Here is a 24,505-nt window from a genome sequence, read left to right as displayed (position 1 = left end):
AAATAAGTCCATGAGACTCTAACCTCCAATTAACCACCAGAAAACTGGAAGTGACACTGTTGCTCAAAGTATACAGGGCTAGCCTTGAGCTGAAGAACTCAAGGACAGCACCCAGGCCCAGAGTTCAAGCCCCAAGACCAACAATAATAAATAAGTTAATTAATTAAACCACATTTCCATGAAAAATCTCTTTAAAAAAGACAGCAAGGGTAAATGCTAAGAAGATGTTTTGTCTAGTGTTATATTACCATTTCAAACAACAGGAGATTAAAACAACCGCCATCTTATTTACTCATAATTCTGAATCTGCAGATAAAAAATTCAAGCTGGTCACCGGGGAGCCTAGAAGCAATTATACCACAGTAACCCTGAATACTGATACTGGTTTGTGTTTTTGGACTATGTAGACCACACTAGTCCTAAGCTCTTCATATATACTAAGCTGGCTTCAAAATGTGTCATTCTGCTGGAATTACAAGTGGATATCATCATATCCAGTCAGATTTTATTGTTTTTGGTTTCTTATGCTATTACTACGGCTTTAACTCAAGAGTCTTTTGCTCTCCCTTGGCTTTCTTGTTCTTAGTGAGTGGTCTATTACTTGAACTACATACATCTAGTCCAAAATTTTGCTGATACATTCAAGATGGGGGTCTCACTGGCTTTGAACCACCAACTTCTAGCTACTCAGCCCCTTGAGTAGCTCGGACTATAGCATAAGTCACTGGCAAAAGTTCAGACATTGGCTTTTTTAAAAATAGCACTTTTCCAGAAGAAAGGAAGATTCCTTGGGGAAATGATAGATTTCTTAGCAGGCACAGAGAAAGTATTAAATAAAATATCCTGTGATGCCCAGTTACAAAAAGGGGCCCAAAAAGTGATGTTTAAAGGGCTTATTTGGCAATCTCTAGTTGCCAAAATTGTAGCTCATAGAAAAATAGATCAGTAAGTCTATACTCCAGTGAAATAAGTATGCAGTAGGAAAAAAAAATCTTTTCACACTAGAGAATAAAGAAGAAAGCTTCAAAGTAGCTGCCCATTGGAAAGAAATCTACAGAAGTTTTACAAAGCTCCCTCCCCTCCCTTCCCCTTCTTGCCTTCCTTCCTTCCTGTAGTTAGCTTGAAATAAAGACCTCGTGGTCTCACTTTTTCATTCAAGGCTGGAGATCTACCACTTAAGCCACATCTCCACTTCTGGCTTTTTGCTGGTTAATAGGAGGTAAGAAGACTGGATTGGCTTTGAACCATCATATTCAGATATCAGCATCCTGAGTAGCTAGGATTACAGGTGTGAGCAACCAGCACTGCTCAGGTTTATAAATTTCTTGTACGGCTGAAATGATAACAAAATGTCAAAAATAAAAATGTTGCATTAAAGGTGTGGCTCAAGGAGTAGAGAGTTTGCCTCGCAAATGAAAGACCCTAAACTCAAACTCCACTATTACCAAAAAGAAAAAAAAAAGGAAGGAAGGGAGGGAAATTTACTGTAGGAAAGTTAGTCTCATCTCCTTAATTAATGTCTGGAGTAACAGATTGTTAGCAGCTTTGTAAAGGTTTACCTGGGCTCATTTATCTAAGTGTCCCATTAAACTACTTAATAACTGCCTGCTCCCTTTTCCTCCACATGATTAGATTTCTTAGCCATATGGCTAGCTTGGGATTCCTCAAATTCTGTTGGTCATTTATAGGGCCAGTCCAAATGAGGGAAGAGGAAAAGTATTCATATCTCAGTGGAAGAAGTGGCAAAGGAAACTGTCATCATCTCTAATCCACGACAAAATAGCCATCCCCAAACTCTTAATTTCAATGAACTCTTCAATATGGAGATTCTATAAAGTACTGTATATTCTCATCTCTAGATTCTGCTGGTTGAAAAACTACATTGCCAATGAATGTATGCAAACCTAAACTATAAGAAAAATGGTTTACCTGGATATATGTCTTTTGGATGGCTGCCAATTCTTCCCCAAGTGGAACAATAAGCTTTTCAACTCGTCTTTCATGAGAATATGGCAAAATATCTGGAGAATCTTCAGAACGAAGCTCTATCTGCCCGATTAGCAGGTTAGTAATAACCTGCTGCACAGCCTACAAAATATCCATAAAGTATGAGAAGAAATTTAACATGTTAATTTTTTTTTCTGGTTTAAGCATATATAGACATAAAATAGTAGGAGACTCGGTCTCAGGCCAAATGCCAAGAATCTGTCTAAAAAACAAAACAAAATAGCCCAAAACAAAAAATCACATGGAGGCATGCACACACGCACATACATACATACATACATTCTCTCCCTCTCTCTCTCCCTCTCCCTCTCCCTCTCCCTCCCTCTCCCTCTCCCTCTCCCTCTCCCTCTCCCTCTCCCTCTCTCTCTCTCTTTCTATAAGAATAGGAGGGGGGGAATATATATATGGTTTGGGTTTGTTTGTTTTTTTTTTTTTTTTTTTTTTTTTTTTTTGCCAGTCCTGGGGCTTGAACTCGGGGCCTGAGCACTGTCCTTGGGCTTTCTCAAGGCTAGAGCTCTGCCACTTGAGCCACAGCACCACAGCATTCTATCAAAAGGCCAAACTCCGGGCCCGGAGAAAAATAATTTCAAAACTTTTTTTCTACTTATATATACCATTTCTCTAATAAGTTAACATTTCTCTTATAAGGATATTAGAGCCAGGCACCCATGCCTCACGTCTGCAATCCTAGTTACTCAGGAGGCTGAGATCTAAGCATCACAGTTCAAAGTCAGCCCTGGCACGAAAACCTGTGAGACTCGTATCACAATTAACCACCAGAAAACCGGAAGTGGCACTGTGGCTCTAGCAGTAGAGCGCTAGCCTTGAGCTAAAGAGCTCAGGGACAGTGCCCAGGCCCAGAGTTCAAGCCCTGGGCCCAACAAAAATAAATAAAACAAAATAAAAAGAATATTAGAGCATGTGTACTAAGTTTCTCAAATATGTTTCTGGCACTTTTCAAATATAATCTTACAAAGACAAACAAACAGACATTTTGGAATAGGGCTAAGAAATCTATATTTGGAGGCTGGGACTTTGCCCAAGTCGTAGAAAGCATGCTTAATAGTCTGGTTTTGGTTTTTTTGTTGTTGTTGTTAGTCCTGGGGCTTGAACTCAGGGCCTGACCACTGTCTCTAGCTTCTCTTGTTCAAGGCTAGTGCTCTTACCACTGGAGCCATAGCACCACTTCTGGCTTTTTCCGTTTATGTGGTACCGAGGAATCAAACCCAGAGCTTCATGCATGCTAGGCAAGCTCTACCACTAAGCCATATTCCCAGACCTAAAATGTTAATAAATGGAATGACATTTTACTTACCTTTATATCACTACCTGGTGTGGCACTGAGTGCCAAAATTCTAAAGTGACTTGTATATTTAAGTAGTTCCCTTACAACCTTAAAGAAAAGAAAAAGAAGAAAAAAATTACTTCACCTGTCCAATGCAGGTATAGCAGTGGCTCCATTAAACAAGGTGCTCTCTCTAGTCTGTTAATATTCCTTGACTGGCACATTGGCAATCTAGTAAGCAGAAGTAACACTGAGCATATTATATGAAGAGCAAATGATCTGGGCTCAGTGACACTCATGCTGATTCTTAAATTCAAGAAATATTGTTGATTGTATTTTTAACACGATACAGACTATGCATAAAGATATAACATTATTCATAACAGAGGCTGAGGTACAATTATTCCAATTGAAAACTAATGTAAATATGTGGGATGTATCTCACCCAAGCATGGTCAAAGCCTTGAGGATCAATCTTTGGCACCAGCAAAACAATAAACAACAAAAAAGACAAAATATTTTTCATTACCAACTCTACTTGGTCTTAGTGCTACAACTGATGTTCTTACATAGCAACAAAAGGAAAGAAGAGTCATGGATACAGCAAAAAGACAGGAACAGATCATTTATTGGATTGGTGCTTTTCATAAATCATTTTCTTTTTTCCCCAATCCTGGGAAAACTCAGGGCCTGGACACTGTTCCTGAGCTTCTTTTTGATCAAGGCTAGCTAACACTCTAATACTTGAGCCACAACTCCACTTTTGGTTTTTTCTGTATAGGTGGTACTAAACCCAGAATTTCATGCATGCTAAGCAAGCATTCTACCACTAAGCAATCATAGATCATTTTCTTATGGCTGCTACAACTCTGTGTTGTTTCCGTTTATGAGGCAGTTCTGATTCTTCTAAATGATATAACAATGTTTATAATAATACAATTATTTTATATTTATGTATCATATCTACCAAAACTGTTACACATAAACAATAAGCCCAGCTGGGCACTGGTGGCTCATGCCTGTAATCTTGGCCACTCAAGGGACTGATATCTGAAGATTGTGGTTCAAAGCCAGCTCAGGCAGGAAAGTTTGCGAGATTTTTATCTCCAATTAACCATCAAAAACCAGAAGTAGAGTTATGTCTCAAAAGTGATAGAGCCCTAAGCCTTGAGTGAAGAAAACTCAAGGACAGTGTTCAGGTCCAGAGTTCAAGCCCCATGGTCACCACCACTACTACCACCAACAACAAAGTAAGCCCAATACATTACTTCATTTCAAAAGGGATTCTTAAGTTTCTCAAAGAAAAGGAAATGGTGTTATGTTTTTGTAACACAGGAAGCAACATGCTGATACAGTATATCTGTTAGAACCTTTATGTACAATATTCAAGTAGATATAAATTCTTAGGGGAGCTGGGTTATTAAAATGTCATGCCTGCAATCCTAGGTACACAGGAGGCTGAGATCTGGTGATAATGGTTTGAAACCAGCCCAAGCAGAAAAGTCTGCATGAAATTCTTATCTCCAATAAACTACCATGGAAAAAGATGGACGTTGTGCTGCAGCTCAAGTGGTAGAGCACATAAGACTTTCAGTTTAAAAAAGTTTATCTAATGCCTAAAAGTTTTTTGAAAATGAATTAAATATAAGCCAAATCAATTTAAGGTAATTCCAAATAAAATAAAAATTTAAAGTATCTTTCTCACATGGAAATGTGTTAAATTTGGGAACATGCACAAATAGGAAAATAGATCTATTACTTGGATCTAGTTAAAAAGATAAACTATAGGGAAGATACCAAGAGCCTGGGAAGAGGCTTAGTGGCAGAGTGTTTGTCTAGCATTCATGAATCCCTGGATTTGATCCCTCAGTACCACATATGCAGAAAAAGCCAGAAGTGGCACTGTGGTTCAAGTGGTAGAGTACTAGTCTTGAGCAAAATAAGCTCAGAGACAGTAACTAGGCCCTGAGTTCAAGCCCCAGGATTGGCAAAAAAAAAAAAAAAAGAATTACATGGCCTAACTACCATGTAATAGTCTGATAAATCCACTTATAGTCCTTGAATTATTATCTTACTTTCTAAACTCTACCTATTTACTACTTTGCATCATTACCCCAGCCATAACACACATCTGAAACCTGTTAAATTAAAAAAAAAAGGGGGGGGGGAAGAAGGGAGGAAGGGAGGACCGGAGGAAGAGAGAGAGAGAGAGAGAGAGAGGGAGAGAGAGAGAGGGGGAGAGAGAGAGAGAGAGAGAGAGAGAGAGAGAGAGAGAGAGAGAGAGAGAGAGAGAGAGAGAGGGGGAGGGAGGGAGGAAGGGAGGGTGGGGGAGGGGAGGGAGAAACACTGAATAAAGTGGGCAAGACAAAGTATTTCCTACACTACCATCAATAATGCCCATCACTAATACTGATCACCACCCCCCAAATCCACCTCAATAATATGGAATACTACAGAATACCACCAAACAAAACTCTTACCTGGCAATAAGCATGGTTTCCAAGAGCCTTATGAGCTTCATCAACAACTAGACACTTGATATCAGCAGCAGGACAAGCTCCTCTAGTAAGGTCATTTACCATGACCTGAGGTGTAAGAAACAGAACCCTCTTATTGCACCATATTTCCTTCCTGGTGAGAACTTGAGTGGAACCTGCAAACGAAAGTGAGAGTCTACATGTAAATTTCACATTGAGGCTGGAGGTGTGGCTCAAGTGGTAAAATGCCCATTGAAGGTGTGAATTTGAATCTGCAAATCGCCAAGTAAATAAACTTCATGTTTATTTATCTACAAAGTTATATAACCTGGACAACTTTCTGAATTATTTGGTACTTTTCCTAGTGAAGATCAATTTGACAATGCACAGGAATGTATACATTCATTCTTTTTATTATTGATTAATTAATGGGCCTGGGGTTTGAACTGAAGGCTTGGACTTGCAAAGGCAGAAGCTTGCTGATTTTGAAGATAGGGTCTCACTTTGCACTGGGAAAGCCTGGAAACTATCTTCTTATTGACATTCCCATTGTAGCTTGGATGACAGGTGGAAAACCCTATACCCTGCCTTTTCTGTTTAGAGAGACTTGTCAACTTTTTTTTCTTGCCTGGGCTAGCCTGGAAGATTCTTCCCCATTGCAGTCTCAGAGTTGCCGGGATTACAGGCATGAGCCACTAACGGCCAGGCCTATAATGCTACACATTAAAGCTCTGATGGTGCCCAAATGTCAACACTAGCTCTAACCAAAAACCACAGTAGATTATACTTAGATAATTCCTGCACAAGTGAATAACAATGGAAGAGAAGCAAATATCTATCACTGATATATATATACATATGTGTGGGTGTTGCCAGTCCTAGGGTTTGAACTTAGGGCTTGGGCACCGTCCTTGAGCTTTCTAAGGCTAGCGCTCTACCACTTGAGCTACACTTCAGGCTGAACCCAGGGCTTCGTGCCTTCTAGGCAAGCGCTGTACCACGAGACCACACTCCGGGCCCACTGAGAACTTTCTCTTGAGAAGAATAACACGTAATACGTTCAATTATTTATAGATTAGACACTCTTCATGAAGGCTGAGAAACACTGAAAAGCTACAGACAGGAAACCTCTGAAAACTAAGTAATCAGTCTTAGACTTGCTACCCAACAGATGCTGTGACGCGGGAGAGAATGCGAGATGAGCGTGACGGCAGTGCGAAGCACTGTACATGGGTTCAGGCGTCCCGGGCGCTCCGCTCCCACCCGAAACAGGTCCCCGCGAGAATGAGACTCCTCATCTCAAATCCATTCATCCTACCTGTCAGTTCGGCCATGTGGGATTGCGGAATGCCCATCACCTGGAAGCAAGCCTCGATCTGCTGCGCCACCAGGGGCTTCGTGGGCGCCATGAAAACCACCTTGCCCGAAGGGAACCAGCGGTAGAAATTGTACATGACGACGGCGGCAATGAAGGTCTTCCCCAGCCCGGTAGGCAGGCAGACGAGCGTGTTGCAGAACAGGGCGGCCTGGGCGATGTGCAGCTGGTAGTCCCGCACCGGACAATTGGTAGGATAGATCCACAGGGCGCCCGAGGAGGAGCAGAAGCCGCCATCCTTCAGACCCAGCCGCTGCTCGGCCTCGAACGCCGCCACCAGCAACACGTCGTCATCGGACTCGGGCTGGGCCTCGGCGGGCTGGGCCTCGGCGGACGCCGCGGGCGAGAACGCCTGGGAGCCGCCGGGGGCCGGGGGCCGCTCCCCGCCGACGCTGCAGCCCGAGGCTCGGGAGGGCCGGGAAAGGCCGGAGCCCCACGTCTGGAAAAGCGTCCTCTGCCTTCCGCTCATCGGGCCGGGGACGACCAGAAGGCTCGCTCAGCCCCCCGCAGCCAGGGCAGCGAGACGGCCGCAGCCGCGACCTCCGCAGGCTTCATTCGAACCCCACCGGGAGCCCTGAGGCCGGGAAGCGCCCGCTCCACAGCGCGTCCGAAAATGCCTCCACGCAGCTGCGCGTCCCTATTGGCTACTGAGTGGCTTCCCGAAAGTCTTTGCGCAAGCTCCTGCGGACGCATGCGCGCCGTGAGAGGCGTTCCCTTAAATCCCGTCCCCTTTCGCAGGTCCATTAGGCCTGAAGAAACATATGGGACTCTAGATTTTAGTTCCGCTCTCGAGCCATTGGCGTCTGTACCACTCAGCTAGTGTTCATCTCTTACAATGACATAGAATAGAATAGAATAGAATAGAATAGAATAGAATAGAATAGAATAGAATAGAATAGAATAGAATAGAATAGAATAGAATAGAATAGAATAATAGAATAGAATAGAGAGAGAGAAACTGGGCTAGGAGTTTGGCCTTGTGGTAGAGTGCTTGCCTAGCATGAATGAAGACCGAGGTTCGATTCCTCGGTACCACATATATACGGGAAAAAAGCCGGAAATGGTGGTGAGGCTCAAGTGGTAGAGCTCTAGCCTTGAGAAAGTCCAAGGACAGTGCTCAGGCCCTGAGCTCAAGCCCAGGACTGGAAAAAAAAAGATAGATAGATAGATAGACAGACAGACAGACAGACAGACAGATGTGAGATTCTGGGGGCAGTTGGGAACAGCGTCATTGGGCACTTAAACCTTAAACCTGTGGATGAGGTAAACAGCAAATACATGTGGAATGAATTCATATACTTTTCTCAAGGAAAAAATATCAATTTGGACTGGTAATATATTTAGCGCGCGCATGTGTGTGTCTGTGTGCGTGTCTGTGTGTGTCTGTGTGTGTCTGTGTGTGTATGTGTGTGTATGTGTGTGTGTCTGTGTGTATGTGTGTGTCTGTGTGTGTCTGTGTGTATGTGTGTGTCTGTGTGTGTATGTGTGTGTCTGTGTGTGTGTGTGTCTGTGTGTGTATGTGTGTCTGTGTGTGTGTCTGTGTGTGTATGTGTGTATGTGTGTGTATGTGTGTGTATGTGTGTGTCTGTGTGTCTGTGTGTGTCTGTGTGTGTGTGCGCGCGCGCGCTGATATTGGGCTTCAACTCAGGGCCTAGGTGCTGTCCATGGACTTTTTTTTGTACTCATTACCTGACTCAGGACATGGTAACCCCTCTACACCTTTATAACAATAAAAATTATATATCAAGCAAAAATACATCTATTGTTTAAATGGAAGTGAATGTGATCTGGTTCATTAGAAAATTTAAACAAGCAAATAAAAAGCGTCTTAAAGCTCAATCAGTACATCTTTGTGTGCGGGGAAGGGGTTGTTGTTGTTGTTGCCTTCTTTTCATTGCTTGCTTGAAACAGTGCCTCATATCTGCCTGACATGCAGTCCTCTTCCCTCTGAAGTAGTTTCGTGGTAATTTTATATAGTAAATATCAGTATGAAATTATTTTATGCCAAAAAATGCATTGTTGGCTTTAGCTTTCTACCTCAGATTTGGATACGATTCCCGGCTTTACTGTCCACTTTAAAAAAAGATTTATTAATTGAAGAAAAGTGTGTAAGCATTGTAATACTAAGTACAGCTGCTTTACACAGTTTAAGTTTCTAAACTTGCCTTTAGACAAATTTCTTAGTGTTAGATAACATGCAGATTTGCCAACAGCACACTGACGCCCAGGTGCAGGGAACAAAGAAAGAAGTTTAATGTGAGGAGAAGAGGGACCAGCAGGCCCTTCTCATACATGCACATGTGAGGGGAAGCACCAGCTATTGTTTGGGATGACCTATATAACGGTGGGGTTTAGGGGTCGGGGAGGACGTGGAGACCTAGGATGAGGACTAGAGGCTTCATTGGGGTGGATTTATGGATATGTAGATAAAGTGATCTGCAGTTGCTCAGATCTGAAGATCACCCTGCGGGGGGGGGGGGATGCTGTAGCCCAGATGGTTATGGCTACCCAGGGGAGTGCAATCCCAAGGTAAAGGGGTGGGAACCAGTTATCAAGTACCCTAATCGGGGCTTGGCGGTGCTTAGTAGGGCTTGCTAAACTACGGGGAGGGAGGAAGGGTCCGCGGCCGCTGATTGTTGCTGCAAGGCAGGCTAGCTGCAAGCTCGGCTAGGTCCAGAAGGCCCTGGGCCCACACCGTCGCCATCACTCGGGCTTTCTGGGGGAACTGTGGAGGAATGCAGTGGCACGTGGGCAGTGATGGAGGCCTGAACCAATCGGTAAGTGTGAATATTGCTGTTGTCACCTCACATGAGCAGGACGGGTGCCGTGTCTTTACACAGCTCGCTCACAAATGCCTTTCCTGTTTCTCAAAACAATTTCAACAGGTCTCAGTGTTCTGCTCTCACCGTTTCAGACACGGTATTCGATCGCATTCAAACCAAGGGGTCGGGACGGAGCCCAGAGCGGGGTAGCGAGTCGTGATGACGTCAGAGGTCGCCTCACCGAAGGCCCCACTCACATCCCCGCCTCCTCAAGGTCGGCCGCTCGTCTCAGTGAGAGAAGTCCTCATAGCCCAGTCTTGACGTCACTCAAGCAAAGGGTCCAATCCCGCTCCGGAAGCAGGGAGACCCCGCCCCTCGCGCGCCGGAAGGAGGTCCCAGGCCACGCCCCGAGGGCGGGGCGACTGCGAACGGAGGCGGGCCGGCTTTGGAACGCTGAGCGCCTGCGGGGGAAGATGGCGGCCGCCGTGCCACAGCGGGCGTGGACCGTGGAGCAGCTACGCAGCGAGCAGCTGCCCAAGAAGGACATTATCAAGTTTCTGCAGGATAACGGTTCAGACTCGGTACCGGAGACGGCGGGGTGGCGGGGCGGGCGGCTGCGGGACACCTCTCCCCTTTCTCCACCCCCACACCCGGGATGTCCGGACGCCCCATTTCCCCCGGTCCTCTCCCCCACCCGTGCTCGCGGGCCTCCGGGGCCAGGCCGAGCCTCCGGCCGCGCTCCCCGTCCTCGGGCCGCACGGCCTCCCCGCGGCCTGCGGGCTGCGATCGAAGCACTCAGACCCACCTGAGGATGCTTCGCTGGGGATGGGGGGGTGGGGGGCGGTGGAGCCCGCGAAAAACGCCGCCCGGGCACACGGGGCGGTGGGCGAAGGCTGGGCCGACGCCGGGGGTGTGCACGTGACCCCGCAGAGGACAGTGCGGCCACTGCGGGCCTGTGGACACCGGGGAGCTCGCCGGCAGGGAACATCGCCGCCGGCTTTTCTCGCCCGCGGGCGGAATACTGAGCATGGATTCCCTGGGGTGGCGAATCAAAGGCCCTGTACACGTGCTTCAGCGTATTCCTCTGCACCAACTCTTGGTGTGGCCTTTGCACCTTTATGTTTATTTTTTAAGTGATTTGTAGGGGAGTTGAATATGCCTTGCACCTTGGTCTCCCGTTGTTATAAACCACCCGATAAAGGAGTTCTTTGGCATTGGTTCTCCTGTAGGCCCAGCACTTTTTCAGCCGACTCCATCTTAACGAACGGCTGTAGTCACAACTTACTTTGTGCCAGACCTTTTTATTTATGCCTTTGTTTTGCCCTTCAGAAATTTAAGGTCATAACTTTTCATTAAACCACAGTTTATTGTGTACACATTTATCGTGTATAGATGGAAATTGCAGAAGTCAAATATCCAAGCATCGAGTGTTTATCATAATACGTCAGTAATGTACACAACTCCCAATTTCTGTTTCATTTCCTTTGCATAATACTCGGTGTTAGTATCCAGTCATAATCATATATTTGTGTACATACAATATATAAAGAATACTTCCTGTGAGGATGAGGGTGAAAAACACCGTTAGGACTCTGATATTTTATTCGAACTGTTTCCTCTTAAACCAGTATGTTTCCATGGAATAGACAAATAACTAATTTTTAATGCCTCAATACTTCATTAAGTTCTGAGAAAAAATTTCAATGTAGAAGCTAATATTCAGCTGGCTAGTGTAGAACATGTCAAGAGAATTGCATTTTTTTTTCTGTCAGTCTTGGGGCTTGAACTCTGGGCCTGGGCGCTGTCCTTGAGCTCTTCAGCTCAAGGCTTCTGCTTTACCACTTGAGCTACAGCGCTACTTCCTTGCACTGTTTTTATAATGATTATCGTGTGTGTGTGCGCGCATGTCTGTGTGTCCGTGTGTGTGTCTGTGTCCGTCCAACCCTCCCAGTCTCCTGGATTTGAAGTCAGTGCCTGGGTGATGTTTCTGAGCTTTTGTACTCAAGGCTGTCATTCTATCATTTGAACCACGGCTCTGCTTCTGTCTTTTTTGCTGGTTAGTTACGGGTAAGAGTTTCATGGACTTTCCTACCCAGGCTGGATTTGAACGAACCCTGTCCTCATCTCAGCCTCCTGAGTACCTAGCTAGGCAGGGAGGCACCATTGAGTTATTTTTAAATGCATTTTGACAGTTATTTCATTGATACATATTCTCCTGGAAAAATTTTATGAATACTAAAGCACATGAAAAGCAGCTACTGTGTGTAATGAGCTTGAACTTTTCTTGAGTCAGCCTTCATCAGAGTATTTCAGGGAGAGAAGCAAAGGGGAAAAGAATGTAATACCAATAATGTTAGAAAAAAAGAAAGAAAAGAACTACTAGAGCAAGGCTGCATGTTTGTAATCCTAGCTATTTAGGAGAATGACACCAGGGAATCAGGATGTGAAGTCAGCCCATCCAAAATGAGACTCTTGTCTCCATTAACCAGGAAGAAATGCGAAGTGATGAAGTAGCATTGTGGCTCAAAGTGGTAGGGCTCTAGCCATGAACAAAAGAGCTCAGGGACAGCACCCAGGCCCCTGGTTCAAGTCCCATAGTCAACACCCCCCTTTCCCCCCTTCACACACACAAAAAAAAAAAAAAAAAAAAAAGGAAGAGAAAGAAAAAACTGGTGATGGATGCCAAAGGACAGTTTTCCAAATGAATCCAGCAAGAAACACAGGCAGGAAAGGAGGCAGACTAAAACAAGAGGGAAATTTAGTTATCAGAATGGTATTTTATTTTGTGGTGGGATATACACATGATTTTTTAAAAAATCAGTATCTTGCTTCCTGGCTTAGGCCCACCCTCAAACTTGCATTCTTGGGGCTTTGATATTTTAGTAGGACTATTTTGGAGTTCATCTCTCCACTTACATTATTGTAAGAGGCTGGATGCTAAATGAATAAAGTATTGCATTTTTATACCAACACTTTGACATAGATGTTAATTTTTCATAATAGATACCAAAACTGAGCCTTTAGAAAAACCATGGTCCCTTATGCAGGGTGAGACAAGGAGGAATTAGCCCATGCTAATTCTTAGCAGGCTGCTTCAGGTTGTGGATAGGTCAGGATAGCTATGCTCACCAGGGCTGGTGGCTTCCAAGTGGAAAGCCAAGTAAGCTTCAGCACGAGCAAGCGGCTTCTCATGTGCTTATTTCATAGCTGGTCTTTTGTGTGCATTCTTTGATGGGAAAAAGATGAGGATGAACTGTTGTCTCCCAAACATGACCTTAAGAGTTCTAATAAATGATACTTTAAATCTGCCTTTTAAATGAAGCAGGAGATAAAAATACATAAAATGAAAAGATGCAATATCCTAATGTTTATTTCATTTCTTCCTTAGTCCTATTGAAAACAACAGCTAAGGGGTGACTGTTATAGAAGTACTTTATACATGGGTGACTGTCTATCTAAAAATGGCACAATGAAACAACAGAAACTTAAAATGGAGAGGGTAGAAAGAAGGCATAAAAGGGAAAATAAGTGGGTTGAATTTGATCAAAGCACATTATATGCAAATTGTATAAATGTCTCAGTGAAATCTGTGCAGTTAGCATATGCTAAAGAAACAACTAACATAAAAAGGTTATTTAATTTTTTTTTTTTCATTTTGGAGATATATTTCTGCTGTGTTGTCCAGACTAGTCTTGATCATCTGGGCTTAAAGGATTCTCCTGCCTCAGACTCTCCAGTAACTAGGGTTACAGGCATGCACCATTATTCCAGGCTCAGTAGATCCTTCTTGCTTGAGAGATTTAATCTGCTTTCAACTAACCAATTTTTTTCTTTATAGTTTCTGGCAGAGCATAAATTATTAGGAAACATCAAAAATGTAGCCAAGACAGCTAATAAGGACCATTTGGTTACAGCCTATAACCATCTTTTTGAAAGTAAGGTGAGTATTATGAGTATTATTGCATTCTATTAGCCAGAACTGGGGCTTGAATTCAGTCTGCTCAAGGCTAGTGCTCTGCAACTTGAGCTCCACTTCTGGCTTTCTCCAAGTATGTGGTACCAAGGAATTGACCCTGTGTCTTTGTACATGCTAGGCAAACACTCTACCACGAGGCTACGCTCCTAGCTTCCTAACTGAACATTTTCTCAATATTATTTCTAAAATGAAGATTTAAATACAATCACAGAAAAAAGTTGATTTTTTTCATCTGCAATTTTTCTTCATTGTGATCAAATCCAGCAAGGTGAACTTGTAAGTGTTAGAGAAAATATTTGGTGTTTAAAAAAATGACCAAAGCCAGGCACTCAGTAGCTTATGCTACTGAGGGTGAGATCTGAGGATCATGGTTCAAAGCCAGCCTGGGCATGAAAGTTCATGAGATTCTTACCTCCAATTAAGCACCAGAAAACTGGAAGTGGTGCCGTGGCTCAAGTGGTAGAGCCTTTAGCTGAAGAACTCAGGGACAAGGTCCAGGCCCAGAGTTCAAGCCCCATGACTGACCAAACCAAAAAAAAAAGCCCAGCTTTATAAAAAAAATCTCTAGTATTTGATTAGAATGAAATGATCATCTACTGAAATTTTTTAATAAGTAATTTAGGAAATAACATATTTCCAAGTCTGGCTTTTTTAAACATTATACTTCTCATTTCTAAATTTATGTTTGTAGATAGTCTGAAAGACAATTGATTTTTAAATACTCATTAATACACTTATTTGGGGTGATTTTTGTTAAAGATTTATGTTTAATTGGGCAAATGTTCATTCTTTTAAATTTTCTAGTTTTTAGCATTTCCTCATTATTGGTAACACTTTTTACAGCGTTTCAAAGGTACTGAAAGTATAAATAAAGTGTCTGAGCAAGTGAAAAATGTGAAGCTTAATGAAGATAAACCCAAAGAAACCAAGTCTGAAGAGACTCTGGATGAGGTTTGTAAATACACACACACACACACATATATATTTTTGTATTGCTGTGTAAGCTCTAGAAATAGTATTTGTTTTCGATGTCCTTCTTCCAGTCCCCGAGCTTAAAATGAAAGTCTGGGTGCAGTCCCTAAGCTTCTGTTGCTCAAGGCTAGTGTTCGATTTTTTTTTTTTTTTTTTTGGTGATATTTAATTAGAGGTAAGAGTCTCCGTTTATTTTCCTGCCAGTGCTGGCTTGGAACCTCAAACCTCCCATCTCAGCCTCCTAAGTAAGTAGGATTAGAGGAGTGAGCCACATCAGCTACTAGCCTACAGAGCTGTTTTTTTAAACTGAGAGATGGTTGAATATGGGCAATGAGCAAGACTGATTTGAAACACACCATTTCCCTTAGTCATTCTTTACAGTTAATACCTACCTATTCTATAAAATCACTTTCCCACTTTGTATTTAGTACTGTCTCCATGTATGCAAGACATTTTGATTTTTCAGAGTTATTTATTTTTTTTTTTGCCAGTCCTGGGGTTGAGCTCAGGGCCTGAGCACTGTCCTTGGACTTTCTCAAGGCTAGAGCTCTACCACTTGAGCCTCAACACCACTTCCGACTTTTTTCTATGTATGTGGTACCGAGGAATCGAACCCGGGTCTTCATGCATGCTAGGCAAGCACTTTAACCACTAGGCCAAACTCCCAGCCCTCAGAGTTATTTTTAAAACTACTTTATAACCAAGTTACTTTTAGCTTTTATTAGGCATTCCTGACAGTGGAAATAGCCCAAGCCTAGTGTAATGATCTCTCATCTTAACCAACCCAAGTTTTTGATGGTGGTTGTTTTGTTTTTGTGCCTATACTAGAGCTTGTACATAAGGCCTTGGGGCTGTCTCCTAATTTTATTTTTTTTTTTGGCGGAAGGCTATTGCTCTACCACTTGAACCTTGGTTCCAGTGTCTAGAGGTAAAAATATTTTATCAAACTCACAATCGGACTTTTATCAGTCATCATTCTAAAATGATATTAATATAAATATGTTGAGCCAGGCACGGTGGCTCGTGTCTGTAATCCTAGCTACTCAGGAGGCTGAGATCAAAGCCAGCCCGGGCACAAAAGGACCTGAGACTCATCTCCAATTAACATCTAGAAAACGGAAAGTGGGGCTTGGCTCAAGGGTAGGGTGGTAGGCTTGAGCTGAAGAGCTCAGGGACAGCGTCCAGGCCCACTACAAGCCCATGACCCACCAAAAAAAAAAAACCAAACAAACAACAACAAAAAAATACATATATATAAAATATATAAATATGTTGAGATTTTGTTTTGTTTTTAGGGTCCACCAAAATATACAAAATCTATTCTAAAAAAGGGAGATAAAACAAACTTTCCGAAAAAGGGAGATGTTGTTCACTGCTGGTACACAGGAACACTACAGGATGGAACTGTTTTTGACACTAATATTCAAACAAGTAAGTTTACATAATGTCTTTTTGCCTTTAAGCATTGCAAAGTATTTATGTAGCAGACAGATAAGCTGATGCAGAAGCTTTTCCTTCACTTACATATTTCCTTTCTGATTATCTACCTATGATTTACTTGGGAGTAGTCTTCACTGATTATTGGCTAGTAACTGTTAGTGATTGAAAAACAAACAAGGAGGAAGCTTAACTTAATGTGTATTTTAATCTGTTTTCTGTTACTTTAATAGACTAAGCAGTTTAAGGCAGGCTTGGTGGCTCTCACCTGAAAAGCTTAACAGTAAGCCTAAAGCCTAACAGAAGGACCATAAGTAGTTTAAAGCAAGTTTAGGCTATGTAAGACACTTATAGAACTTAGTGCAAGCAGCATCGGCTCTGCTGCCTTCTGGTGAGTACCATGTGTTAGTTATTGGGAATGTGTGAAAAAGAAACACTTGTATAAGAAAGGATGATGAAGCTATGCTAACCTTGGTTTATAAACAGTCTTGTGGATGTAACCAGTCCCACAAGAGCAAGGTACTTGCTGAGAAAATAGCATTAATTCTTAACAATTACTAATCATCTCCTTAATCTCGAATACGTTTCAACAATGCCACGTTGAGGACCAAGCTGAGTTTTAGTAGTGGAAAAGTCGTATCAGTGTCCAAAAGTTTTTTGAAAATACTGTTATGGCCATATTAATATAGTTATATTAATATAGTCATATTAATATAATAGCATTAATCATCTACCATTGGTAGAGCACTAGCCAATGAGCAAAAGTGGCAGGTACTGAGGCTCAGGTTCCAGTCTCAGATCTTAAAAAAAATGAAAAATGAGTATATCAATACTATTTTAACCTATTTTACAGGTTCAAAGAAGAAGAAAAGTGCCAAGCCGTTAAGTTTTAAGGTTGGAGTAGGTAAAGTTATCAGAGGGGTAAGTAAAGAACAGTCAATCATATGCTTCATGTGCTGTGTTGCCATAAATGAGGATTTAGGTAATTGTTGCAGACATACTGGGTCCTTCAGTTCCCTGGATGTTTCCTTTTTAGTAGTCTACACTTTGAGGTTATTGTAAGATTAAGTGAACATACCTTAAAACATAAAAGGCACTAGGAATCTTTTGTAATCCTCTTTGCCAGAATATTTGGCTCTCTAAATTGGTCTTTAAACATTTTGTAAAGAAAGCCCTGTGCTGGTGGCTAACACCTGTAATCTCAGCATCTTAGGAGGCTAAGATCTTACTTCCAGTTACCTACTAGAAAACTGGAAGTAGGGCCAGGAGTTTGGCCTAGTAGTTGAGTGCTTGCCTAGCATGCACGCAGACCCGGGTTCGATTCCTCAGTATCACATACGTATAAAAAAAGCCGAAAATGGTGCTGAGGATCAAGTGGTAGAGCTCTAGCCTTGAGAAATCCCAAGGACAGTGCTCAGGCCCAGAGCAGGGCATTGGTAGCTCACACCTGTAAGCCTACCTAATCAGGAGATCTGAGGGATTGCAGTTCAAAGACGGCTGGAGCAGAAAAGTGTGCAAGACTCAATTAACTACTCAGAATCTGGAAGTGGCGCTGTGGCTCAAAGTGATAGAGCACTAACCTTGGACAGAACCTGAGCCTTGAGTTAAAGCCCAAGACCGTCTTCCTCCACCCACCCCTCACCCAATAAAAGTATTTGTATATAACCTAGAAATGGAATGTGGACAATGTGGAAAAAGGCAAAATAGCTGCCTCAATGAACTACTCAGTTTGTTTCTGTAAAACTATTTTGAAACAGACATACTTTACCTAGAGCCTAGGTACTGTCCCTGAACTTCTGTGCTTAAGGCTACTGCTCCACTATTTAAGCCATAGCACTAAAGTTGTTTGTTTTTAAATATAATTGGAGATGTGTCTCAGACTTTCCTGCCTCACCTGGCTTCCAACCACAATTCTCAGAGCTCAGCCATTTGAGCAACTAGGATTACAGGCATGAGCCATAGCACCAGTTTATGGAATACAAAAGGATCACTCTTTGCCAGTCCTAAGTTTATGATGGCTGTATTTCAACACTGTATAATTATGTTGTCTTCAGTGCCATTTGACACGTGGGGCAACTGGCTTTAAGATCTGAATATGAAAAAAGTGGAAAGGAAACCCAAAATCATTCCTTTCAAACTGCTTGGGAGTGTAGTCTAGTAGTACCGTGCTCATGTTGCTTGCATGAAGCCCTGGGTTCAATTTCTCGGTACCACAGAAAAATTCTCAAGTGGAGTTGTGGCTCGAGTAGTCGAGTGCTAGCCTTGAGCAGAAAGTGGCCAAGGACAGTGCCCAGGCCCTGATTTCAAGCCCCATGACTGGCAAAATAAAGAAGTAAGTAAATAACAGGGTAATAGGACAGTTTGTAAGTGTACAAGTTGTGCAGTTCACTCCTATGGGGGGGGGAAGCGGAGTAAAATGCTCATAATGGTGCCGACTGTGAGACACATTACACTAATCCTCATATTGTGTCATTTGGAGAGTGTGACCATTACATTGAAGAAACATTTTTATTTTTTTCCCCTGAGAAAATTGAAGACATTTAGGAATTCATCACGTACATTGCCTTAAGACATAATGAAATCCAGTAACAATGCTTTTATGGATGTTTGTTGTTCTGGTACTGCATGTGTATTATTAACATTATTTATGTACTTTGCTCTTCAGTGGGATGAAGCCCTTTTGACTATGAGTAAAGGAGAAAAGGCTCGACTGGAGATTGAACCAGAATGGGCGTATGGAAAGAAAGGACAGCCCGATGCCAAGTATCCTTTCCTTTTTCCCTTCATAACTAAAAAACATAAAGTCCTGGGCTGGGAGTTTGGCCTAGTGGTAGAGTGCTTGCCTAGCATGCATGAAGACCCGGGTTCAATTCCTCAGTATCACATTCATAGAAAAAAAGCTGGAAGTGGTGCTGTGGCTCAAGTGGTAGAGCTCTAGCCTTGAGAAAGTCCAAGGACAGTGCTCAGATCCTGAGCTCAAGCCCAGGACTGGCAAAAAAAAAAAAAAAGAAAAGAAAAGATCTCGCAAACTGGCCGGGAGTTGTTTGGCCTAGTGGTAGAGTGCTTGCCTAGCATGCACGAAGACCCAGGTTCGATTCCTCGGTACCACATACGTAGAAAAAAAAGCCGGAAGTGGTGCTGAGGCTCAAGTGGTAGAGCTCTAGACTTGAGAAAATCCAAGGACAGTGCTGAGGCCCTGAGCTCAAGCCCAGGACTGGCAAAAAAAAAAAAAAAAAAAAAAAAAATCTCTGAAGAGACACGAAAGATTTTTATCTAGGCTAGCCTTTAGATGGGAATCCTGTCCAGAATACTGTTGCACATACTTTTCCGTCAACACATCCAACATATAGGTATTGTGTTTATTTTCTTTGAGATGGAGTCTCACATTGCCCTGGCTAGCCTTAAGAATTCTTCCTATCTCAGCTTCCTTACAAAGGTGGAACCACAAAAATTCTGCAGCATCCAGCAGATAATACTTCTGTTGGTATGAACTGTTTAATTTTCTCATTCTTAATTTTTTAAGATCTTAAGAGGAAAAGTTGTTTTGAAAGGCAATTCATTGTTAGATATTTGAAGCGATTATTTTGAATGGTTACAAGGCACAATATAACTCTTGGAACATGACAGGGTGCCAATGCACAATTTTATACTATGGACTAATTTTAAGGTTATTAAATGAGAAATTGGGAAGATAGTTTATAGCTGTTGATTTCATTTTTGTCTTGTTGGCTCTTAGTGGGCTTACCGAGTATGGCTTATGACAGACTGATTGCCTTGCATGCATGAAACTCTGGGTTCAATTCCTCAGAATTGTGGTACTATGACTCAAGTGCTATCCTTGAGCAAAGAAGCTGAGGGACAGTGCCCAGACCCTTAGTTTCAAGCCCTATGACTGCCCCCCCCCCAATTCACTTTTGCTAAACTTACTTGAAAATGTAATACTCAGCCAACTGAAAACAGCCTATACTTAAGTGAAGCACCGTAAGACCAACTTATCTGGTACACATAAATCAGATCCTTTTCTGAACTTTGGAATCATTTCTATCATGCAAATTTTAATATAGCAAGTTGAGTCACTAAGTACTTAATAGCATTAGCAAGGTAAGGAGGATCCTGTATTGATAGGTTATGATTTCTATCATTGAAGGTACTTCTGGCTAGTAATGCATTACTTTCTAAATCAGGCTCTAAGCTTTTATTTCCTTCTGTTTGAGACAGCTTTGCATCACTACATAGTTTAGTCACTTCCTGACTGTACCACTGTTCCTGCCTTGGCCTCACAAATATTATGGATACATCACCACACTCAGCAAAAGGTCAGATACTGATAACCAGAACACAATTCTAATTTTATACTAACATTATTGTGGGTTGGGATGAAACACTTTTTGTGATTTACCTTGACTTTCAACAGAATTCCACCAAATGCTAAACTCATTTTTGAAGTGGAATTAGTGGACATCGATTAAAAAATAGTGCTTCAGATCTGAAGAAATCAAGCATCGATGGGACTTGGCCTTAAATTTAGGTTGGATAGGTTGGAATAGTCAACTGGAAAACCCAAGGAATTAAGACGTGTTTATACTTGATACCAGTTTTTGAGAAATGCAATCCCATGTATCTAAACTATTTTGGTATAGCTGTGTAAAATACTGGTTGAGGAGGACTTTTTCCTTTTACTTCACATTGTAATCTAAAAGGCTCAATAAAAAGTTACCAACTGTCTTATTTTATTGATTGCTTTGGTGTTTATTAATGCTCTGATTAGTTATACTCATTATGTCAGGATAATTTGCAATTGGGGATTTTTGCTAAGGGTACTCTGAATTTCTAAATATCCCTTTGTTGTTTGGAAGCCAAAAGTGTAAAACTTTGATTTTGAAAGCTAAGCAATCTTGGCAGGAAGTAGGCTCTAATTTCTGGATAAATTGAAGAAAAGTAAGTTTGAATATGTATTAGGTGTCCTCCCAAAATAAATTCATAATCCATTGCTGGATGAGTGTTCAATTTTATTAAAAAAATGAAGATGATCAGTTTGATCAAAATAAAAGTTTGTTCACAAGTTTTACATGGATATTCTAAGTACAAAGTCTCTGGAAACAACATACTTTTGATACGATTTTCATTTGAAACGGGATGCAAACGTGAGATTTTCTCATTTATAATCTATCCCAAGGCCTGGTCTTTTTATTCTTTGTTTTCTGAAGTTAGATCCAAATTTACAAGTGCAACGGAAACATTCTGATAACATCAACAGAGTTTTAAAAAAAAAATCATTTTCTTTTTCCCTGTTTATACAGAAGAGAAAATGCCTAATAACCAGCCCTTATGTGTTTTCAAAATCTGCACTACACTGACATGATTGGCAGTCAGTTTTTTCCTCTATACTTAAGGCTATAAAACTTTTGCAAGTACATTGTAAAAGAATTCTAGACCACTTAATGCAAAAAAATAAAATAAGATAAAATAAAAAAAATAGTTCTCCAATACAAAGTAAAATTTATAAACAGTAGGAAATAGTATCTGGTAAGCTACTAATTGACATTTCCCTTATTACTAAACAAATCAAGTTACACAAAAACAAGGAAGACAAATTATCAAATAAAACAAGCTTATGCTATGTTTACATCCCTCATTTTAAAAAGATTCATACTTTCCATACACTCCCATCTGATTACACAGTTTCCCATCAGGTTGGAGGGGGAGGATAATACTGTCCATAATTCCAAGGATTCTGATAATTGTACTGAAAAGAAAAAGCAAACCTGTTAGGATTCCATATATTATAAAACAACTATAAAAACAATAGGTGTGTTCATTGCTGAAATCCTAAGAGAAACAAAAAGCGATGACTATACAATACAGAACAATGGCAAAGATGTAAATATGGGTATTAGTAACTCATGTCTGTAATCCTAGTTACTAGGGAGGCTGAGAAGTAGAGGATCATAGTTAAAAGCTATCTGGCAGAAATATCCAAGGGACTCAGTTTCCAGTTAACCAACAAAATGCTAGACTGAAAGCATGGCTCATATGGTACACCAGTTGTAAGCAAGAAAGCCAAGCCAGTGTGAGGCTAAATATTAGCAAGAAAAATAGGTGGACTCACTTGATACCAGGCACTATAATTATATGCAGCTTGATTTGCCGTTAAATCACCGTCAATCATCTGTGTAGATGAAGTTGTATCTTCCATATGTGCTTTCTTTTCTTCTGGCTCTTCTGATCTATATAAAAGGTCAAAAACAAACCTTCAAAACACATGAAAATTCTCATGTATGTGTAGCTCAAGTTTCTTTGGTGCTTGTCTAAAGACTGACAAATATATATAGCTGGACAAATTCTGGATAACAGATTGAGTTGAGTTCGCTATTACTTTTTTTTTTAAAGTAATGAATTTCCTTTTCGTTTTTCTTTCTTTTTTTTTTTTTTTGCCAGTCCTGGGCTTGAGCTCAGGGCCTGAGCACTGTCCTTGGACTCTCTCAAGGCTAGAGCTCTACCACTTGAGCCTCAGCACCACTTCTGGCTTTTTTCTACGTATGTGGTACCGAGGAATCAAACCTGGGTCTTTGTGCATGCTAGGCAAGCACTTTAACCACTAGGCCAAACTCCCGGCCCCTCACTATTACTTTTATTTATTAATTTTTGCTGAGGCTGGACTACTTGAACCACAGCACCACAACCCCAGGACCAGGAAAAAATAAATAAAAAAAAACTTAAATGTTGACATCTGAGTTCAAGTCCCATGACCAACAAACATAAAAAATTTAAAAAGTCCATGAGACACTGTACACCTCAGAAAACTGGAAGTGGTGGTGTGGCTCAAAGTGTTAGAGCACTAGTCTTAAGCTGAAGAGCTCAAGAACAGTGCCCACGCCCAGATTTCAAGTGCCATGACCCCCCACCCCCGCCTCAAAAAAAAAAACTTCATGTAAAACTGTTCACACCAAAATGGTTGACAAAATATTAATAATATTAATTATAATTTGTCTTTAAGAGTATGTCCACAAGGAAATATCTTAAGTATCTATCCCTGACTTGCCAATAAGTTACATACATACCCATTTTCTGCTTTGCGTTTTAAAGTGTCCTGTTCTTTGAGGAGTGTTTGATGTTCGTCATAAGCATTCAAAAGCCTAAGAGAAACAAACACAAAAGTTTGGCCTAGTGGTAGAGTGCTTGCCTAGCATGCATGAAGACCCGGATTCGATTCCTTTGTACTACATACATAGGAAGAAGTGGTGCTGATGTTCAAGTGGTAGAGCTCTAGCCTTGAGAAAGTCCAAGGACAGTGCTCATGCCCTGAGCTCAAGCCCAGGACTGGCAAAAAAAAAAAAAAAAAAAAAAAATATATATATATATATATATATATATGTATATATATGTATATATATATATACTTTAGAGCACACAAAAGCTTTAAAATTTTTTTTAAGTAATTCCCATTTAGAGAACTTGATTATATATAAATTTCTTTTTTTTTCTTGGTTTGGTCATGGGCAAGTTTAAGATTAACAGGCACTGGTATTTCCTTATTAGAATTAAGAAGACAAAAGCTCAAGATTTGTACATGGCAAGCAAGCAAGCAAGCACTTTACTCTCAGCTGTTTCTCATGCCCAAATACCTTTAATAACCTACATACTAAATGTTTATGTATTTTTTGCTTCAATATTTGTGTCTTTTCCTTTTTCATGTGAATGACACTTCCTGTTTTCATCCATCAATGATATGAATTATCATTGTAAACAAAGAATAAGTTTCAAAGGGAAAACGAGCTATATATACTCTTAAGTATACATATATTCACAAAACTGAATTTAACCTACATATTTAACATTTTTAAATTTAACAATGTAACATATTAACTGTAGTAATCACCATACTACCATATCAACATATTAATTTGTAGTAATTACCATTCCCCGTCCCAATTCCCATTCTAGTTAATGTATTTATGAGCTTACTTATTAACGTCTGAACCAAAATCTTCAAGAAATTCCACTTTTCTCTGAGAAAATGTAATTCTCATTTTAATAGCTAATGAACCATGTATAGCTTTGTCAAAACAATTTAGGATATTTTCTTCGTTTTGTTTGAGGTCACCACTATATTCCATTTCAAGTAAATTGAGGTACAACTTGGTGTTCTCCTGTGTAAAAATAAGTAACAATTAACATCTCTGTTTTCTTAAAAGAATACATTATAAAAGCCTT

The 24,505-nt window shown here is 41.1% G+C and overlaps 3 protein-coding genes across 6 annotated transcripts in view; 1 reads left to right on the top strand and 2 right to left on the bottom strand.

The window, feature by feature from the left end:
* The window catches only part of Fancm (FA complementation group M), a 49,153-nt gene extending 41,432 nt beyond the window's left edge, over positions 1-7,721 (bottom strand). The window contains exons 1-4 of the mRNA XM_090345035.1: positions 7,088-7,721; positions 5,773-5,945; positions 3,323-3,400; positions 1,930-2,088 (exon numbers count right to left, since the gene is read on the bottom strand). Of these exons, the coding sequence (XP_090201161.1) occupies positions 1,930-2,088; positions 3,323-3,400; positions 5,773-5,945; positions 7,088-7,613 (936 nt within the window). The 5' untranslated portion in view covers positions 7,614-7,721. The remainder of the gene's footprint in view (positions 1-1,929; positions 2,089-3,322; positions 3,401-5,772; positions 5,946-7,087) is intronic.
* On the top strand, positions 7,106-21,019 carry Fkbp3 (FKBP prolyl isomerase 3). 3 transcript variants are annotated; one of them, XM_090345032.1, is made up of 7 exons: positions 7,106-7,257; positions 13,745-13,846; positions 14,726-14,833; positions 16,150-16,285; positions 17,145-17,212; positions 18,957-19,054; positions 20,706-21,019. In XM_090345032.1, exons 1-7 carry the CDS (start codon positions 7,222-7,224, stop codon positions 20,758-20,760), a joined length of 603 nt encoding a protein of 200 aa, XP_090201158.1. In that variant the 5' UTR covers positions 7,106-7,221; the 3' UTR covers positions 20,761-21,019. The 3 variants fall into 3 exon arrangements, with proteins under 3 accessions (XP_090201158.1, XP_090201159.1, XP_090201157.1); XM_090345031.1 differs by lacking the exon at positions 7,106-7,257 and adding an exon at positions 10,325-10,487; XM_090345033.1 differs by lacking the exons at positions 7,106-7,257; positions 14,726-14,833 and adding an exon at positions 10,324-10,487.
* A 264-nt stretch (positions 21,020-21,283) lies between these two features.
* Positions 21,284-24,505, bottom strand: part of Prpf39 (pre-mRNA processing factor 39) — a 28,811-nt gene continuing 25,589 nt past the window's right edge. For both annotated transcript variants that reach the window (XM_090345029.1, XM_090345030.1), the window contains 4 exons: positions 24,257-24,441; positions 23,353-23,427; positions 22,401-22,518; positions 21,284-22,037 (listed from right to left, as the gene is read on the bottom strand). In XM_090345029.1, the coding sequence (XP_090201155.1) occupies positions 21,981-22,037; positions 22,401-22,518; positions 23,353-23,427; positions 24,257-24,441 (435 nt within the window). In that variant the 3' untranslated portion in view covers positions 21,284-21,980. The remainder of the gene's footprint in view (positions 22,038-22,400; positions 22,519-23,352; positions 23,428-24,256; positions 24,442-24,505) is intronic.

Source organism: Megascapheus bottae, chromosome 14 (assembly GCF_031878675.1).
Source record: "Megascapheus bottae isolate mThoBot1 chromosome 14, mThoBot2.hap1, whole genome shotgun sequence".
Classification (NCBI taxonomy): Eukaryota; Metazoa; Chordata; class Mammalia; order Rodentia; family Geomyidae; genus Megascapheus; species Megascapheus bottae.
Note: the sequence above shows the minus strand (reverse complement) of the source record. Positions and strands in the feature narration are given on the sequence as shown.

Excerpts from the sequence above, each read along its gene's own strand:
- Fkbp3 (XM_090345031.1), top strand. The coding sequence starts at position 10,380 with ATGGCGGCCGCCGTGCCACAGCGGGCGTGGACCGTGGAGCAGCTACGC. Across the intron at positions 16,286-17,144 it reads TGACACTAATATTCAAACAA|GTTCAAAGAAGAAGAAAAGT; the intron begins GTAAGTTTACAT and ends CCTATTTTACAG. Across the intron at positions 17,213-18,956 it reads TAGGTAAAGTTATCAGAGGG|TGGGATGAAGCCCTTTTGAC; the intron begins GTAAGTAAAGAA and ends TTTGCTCTTCAG.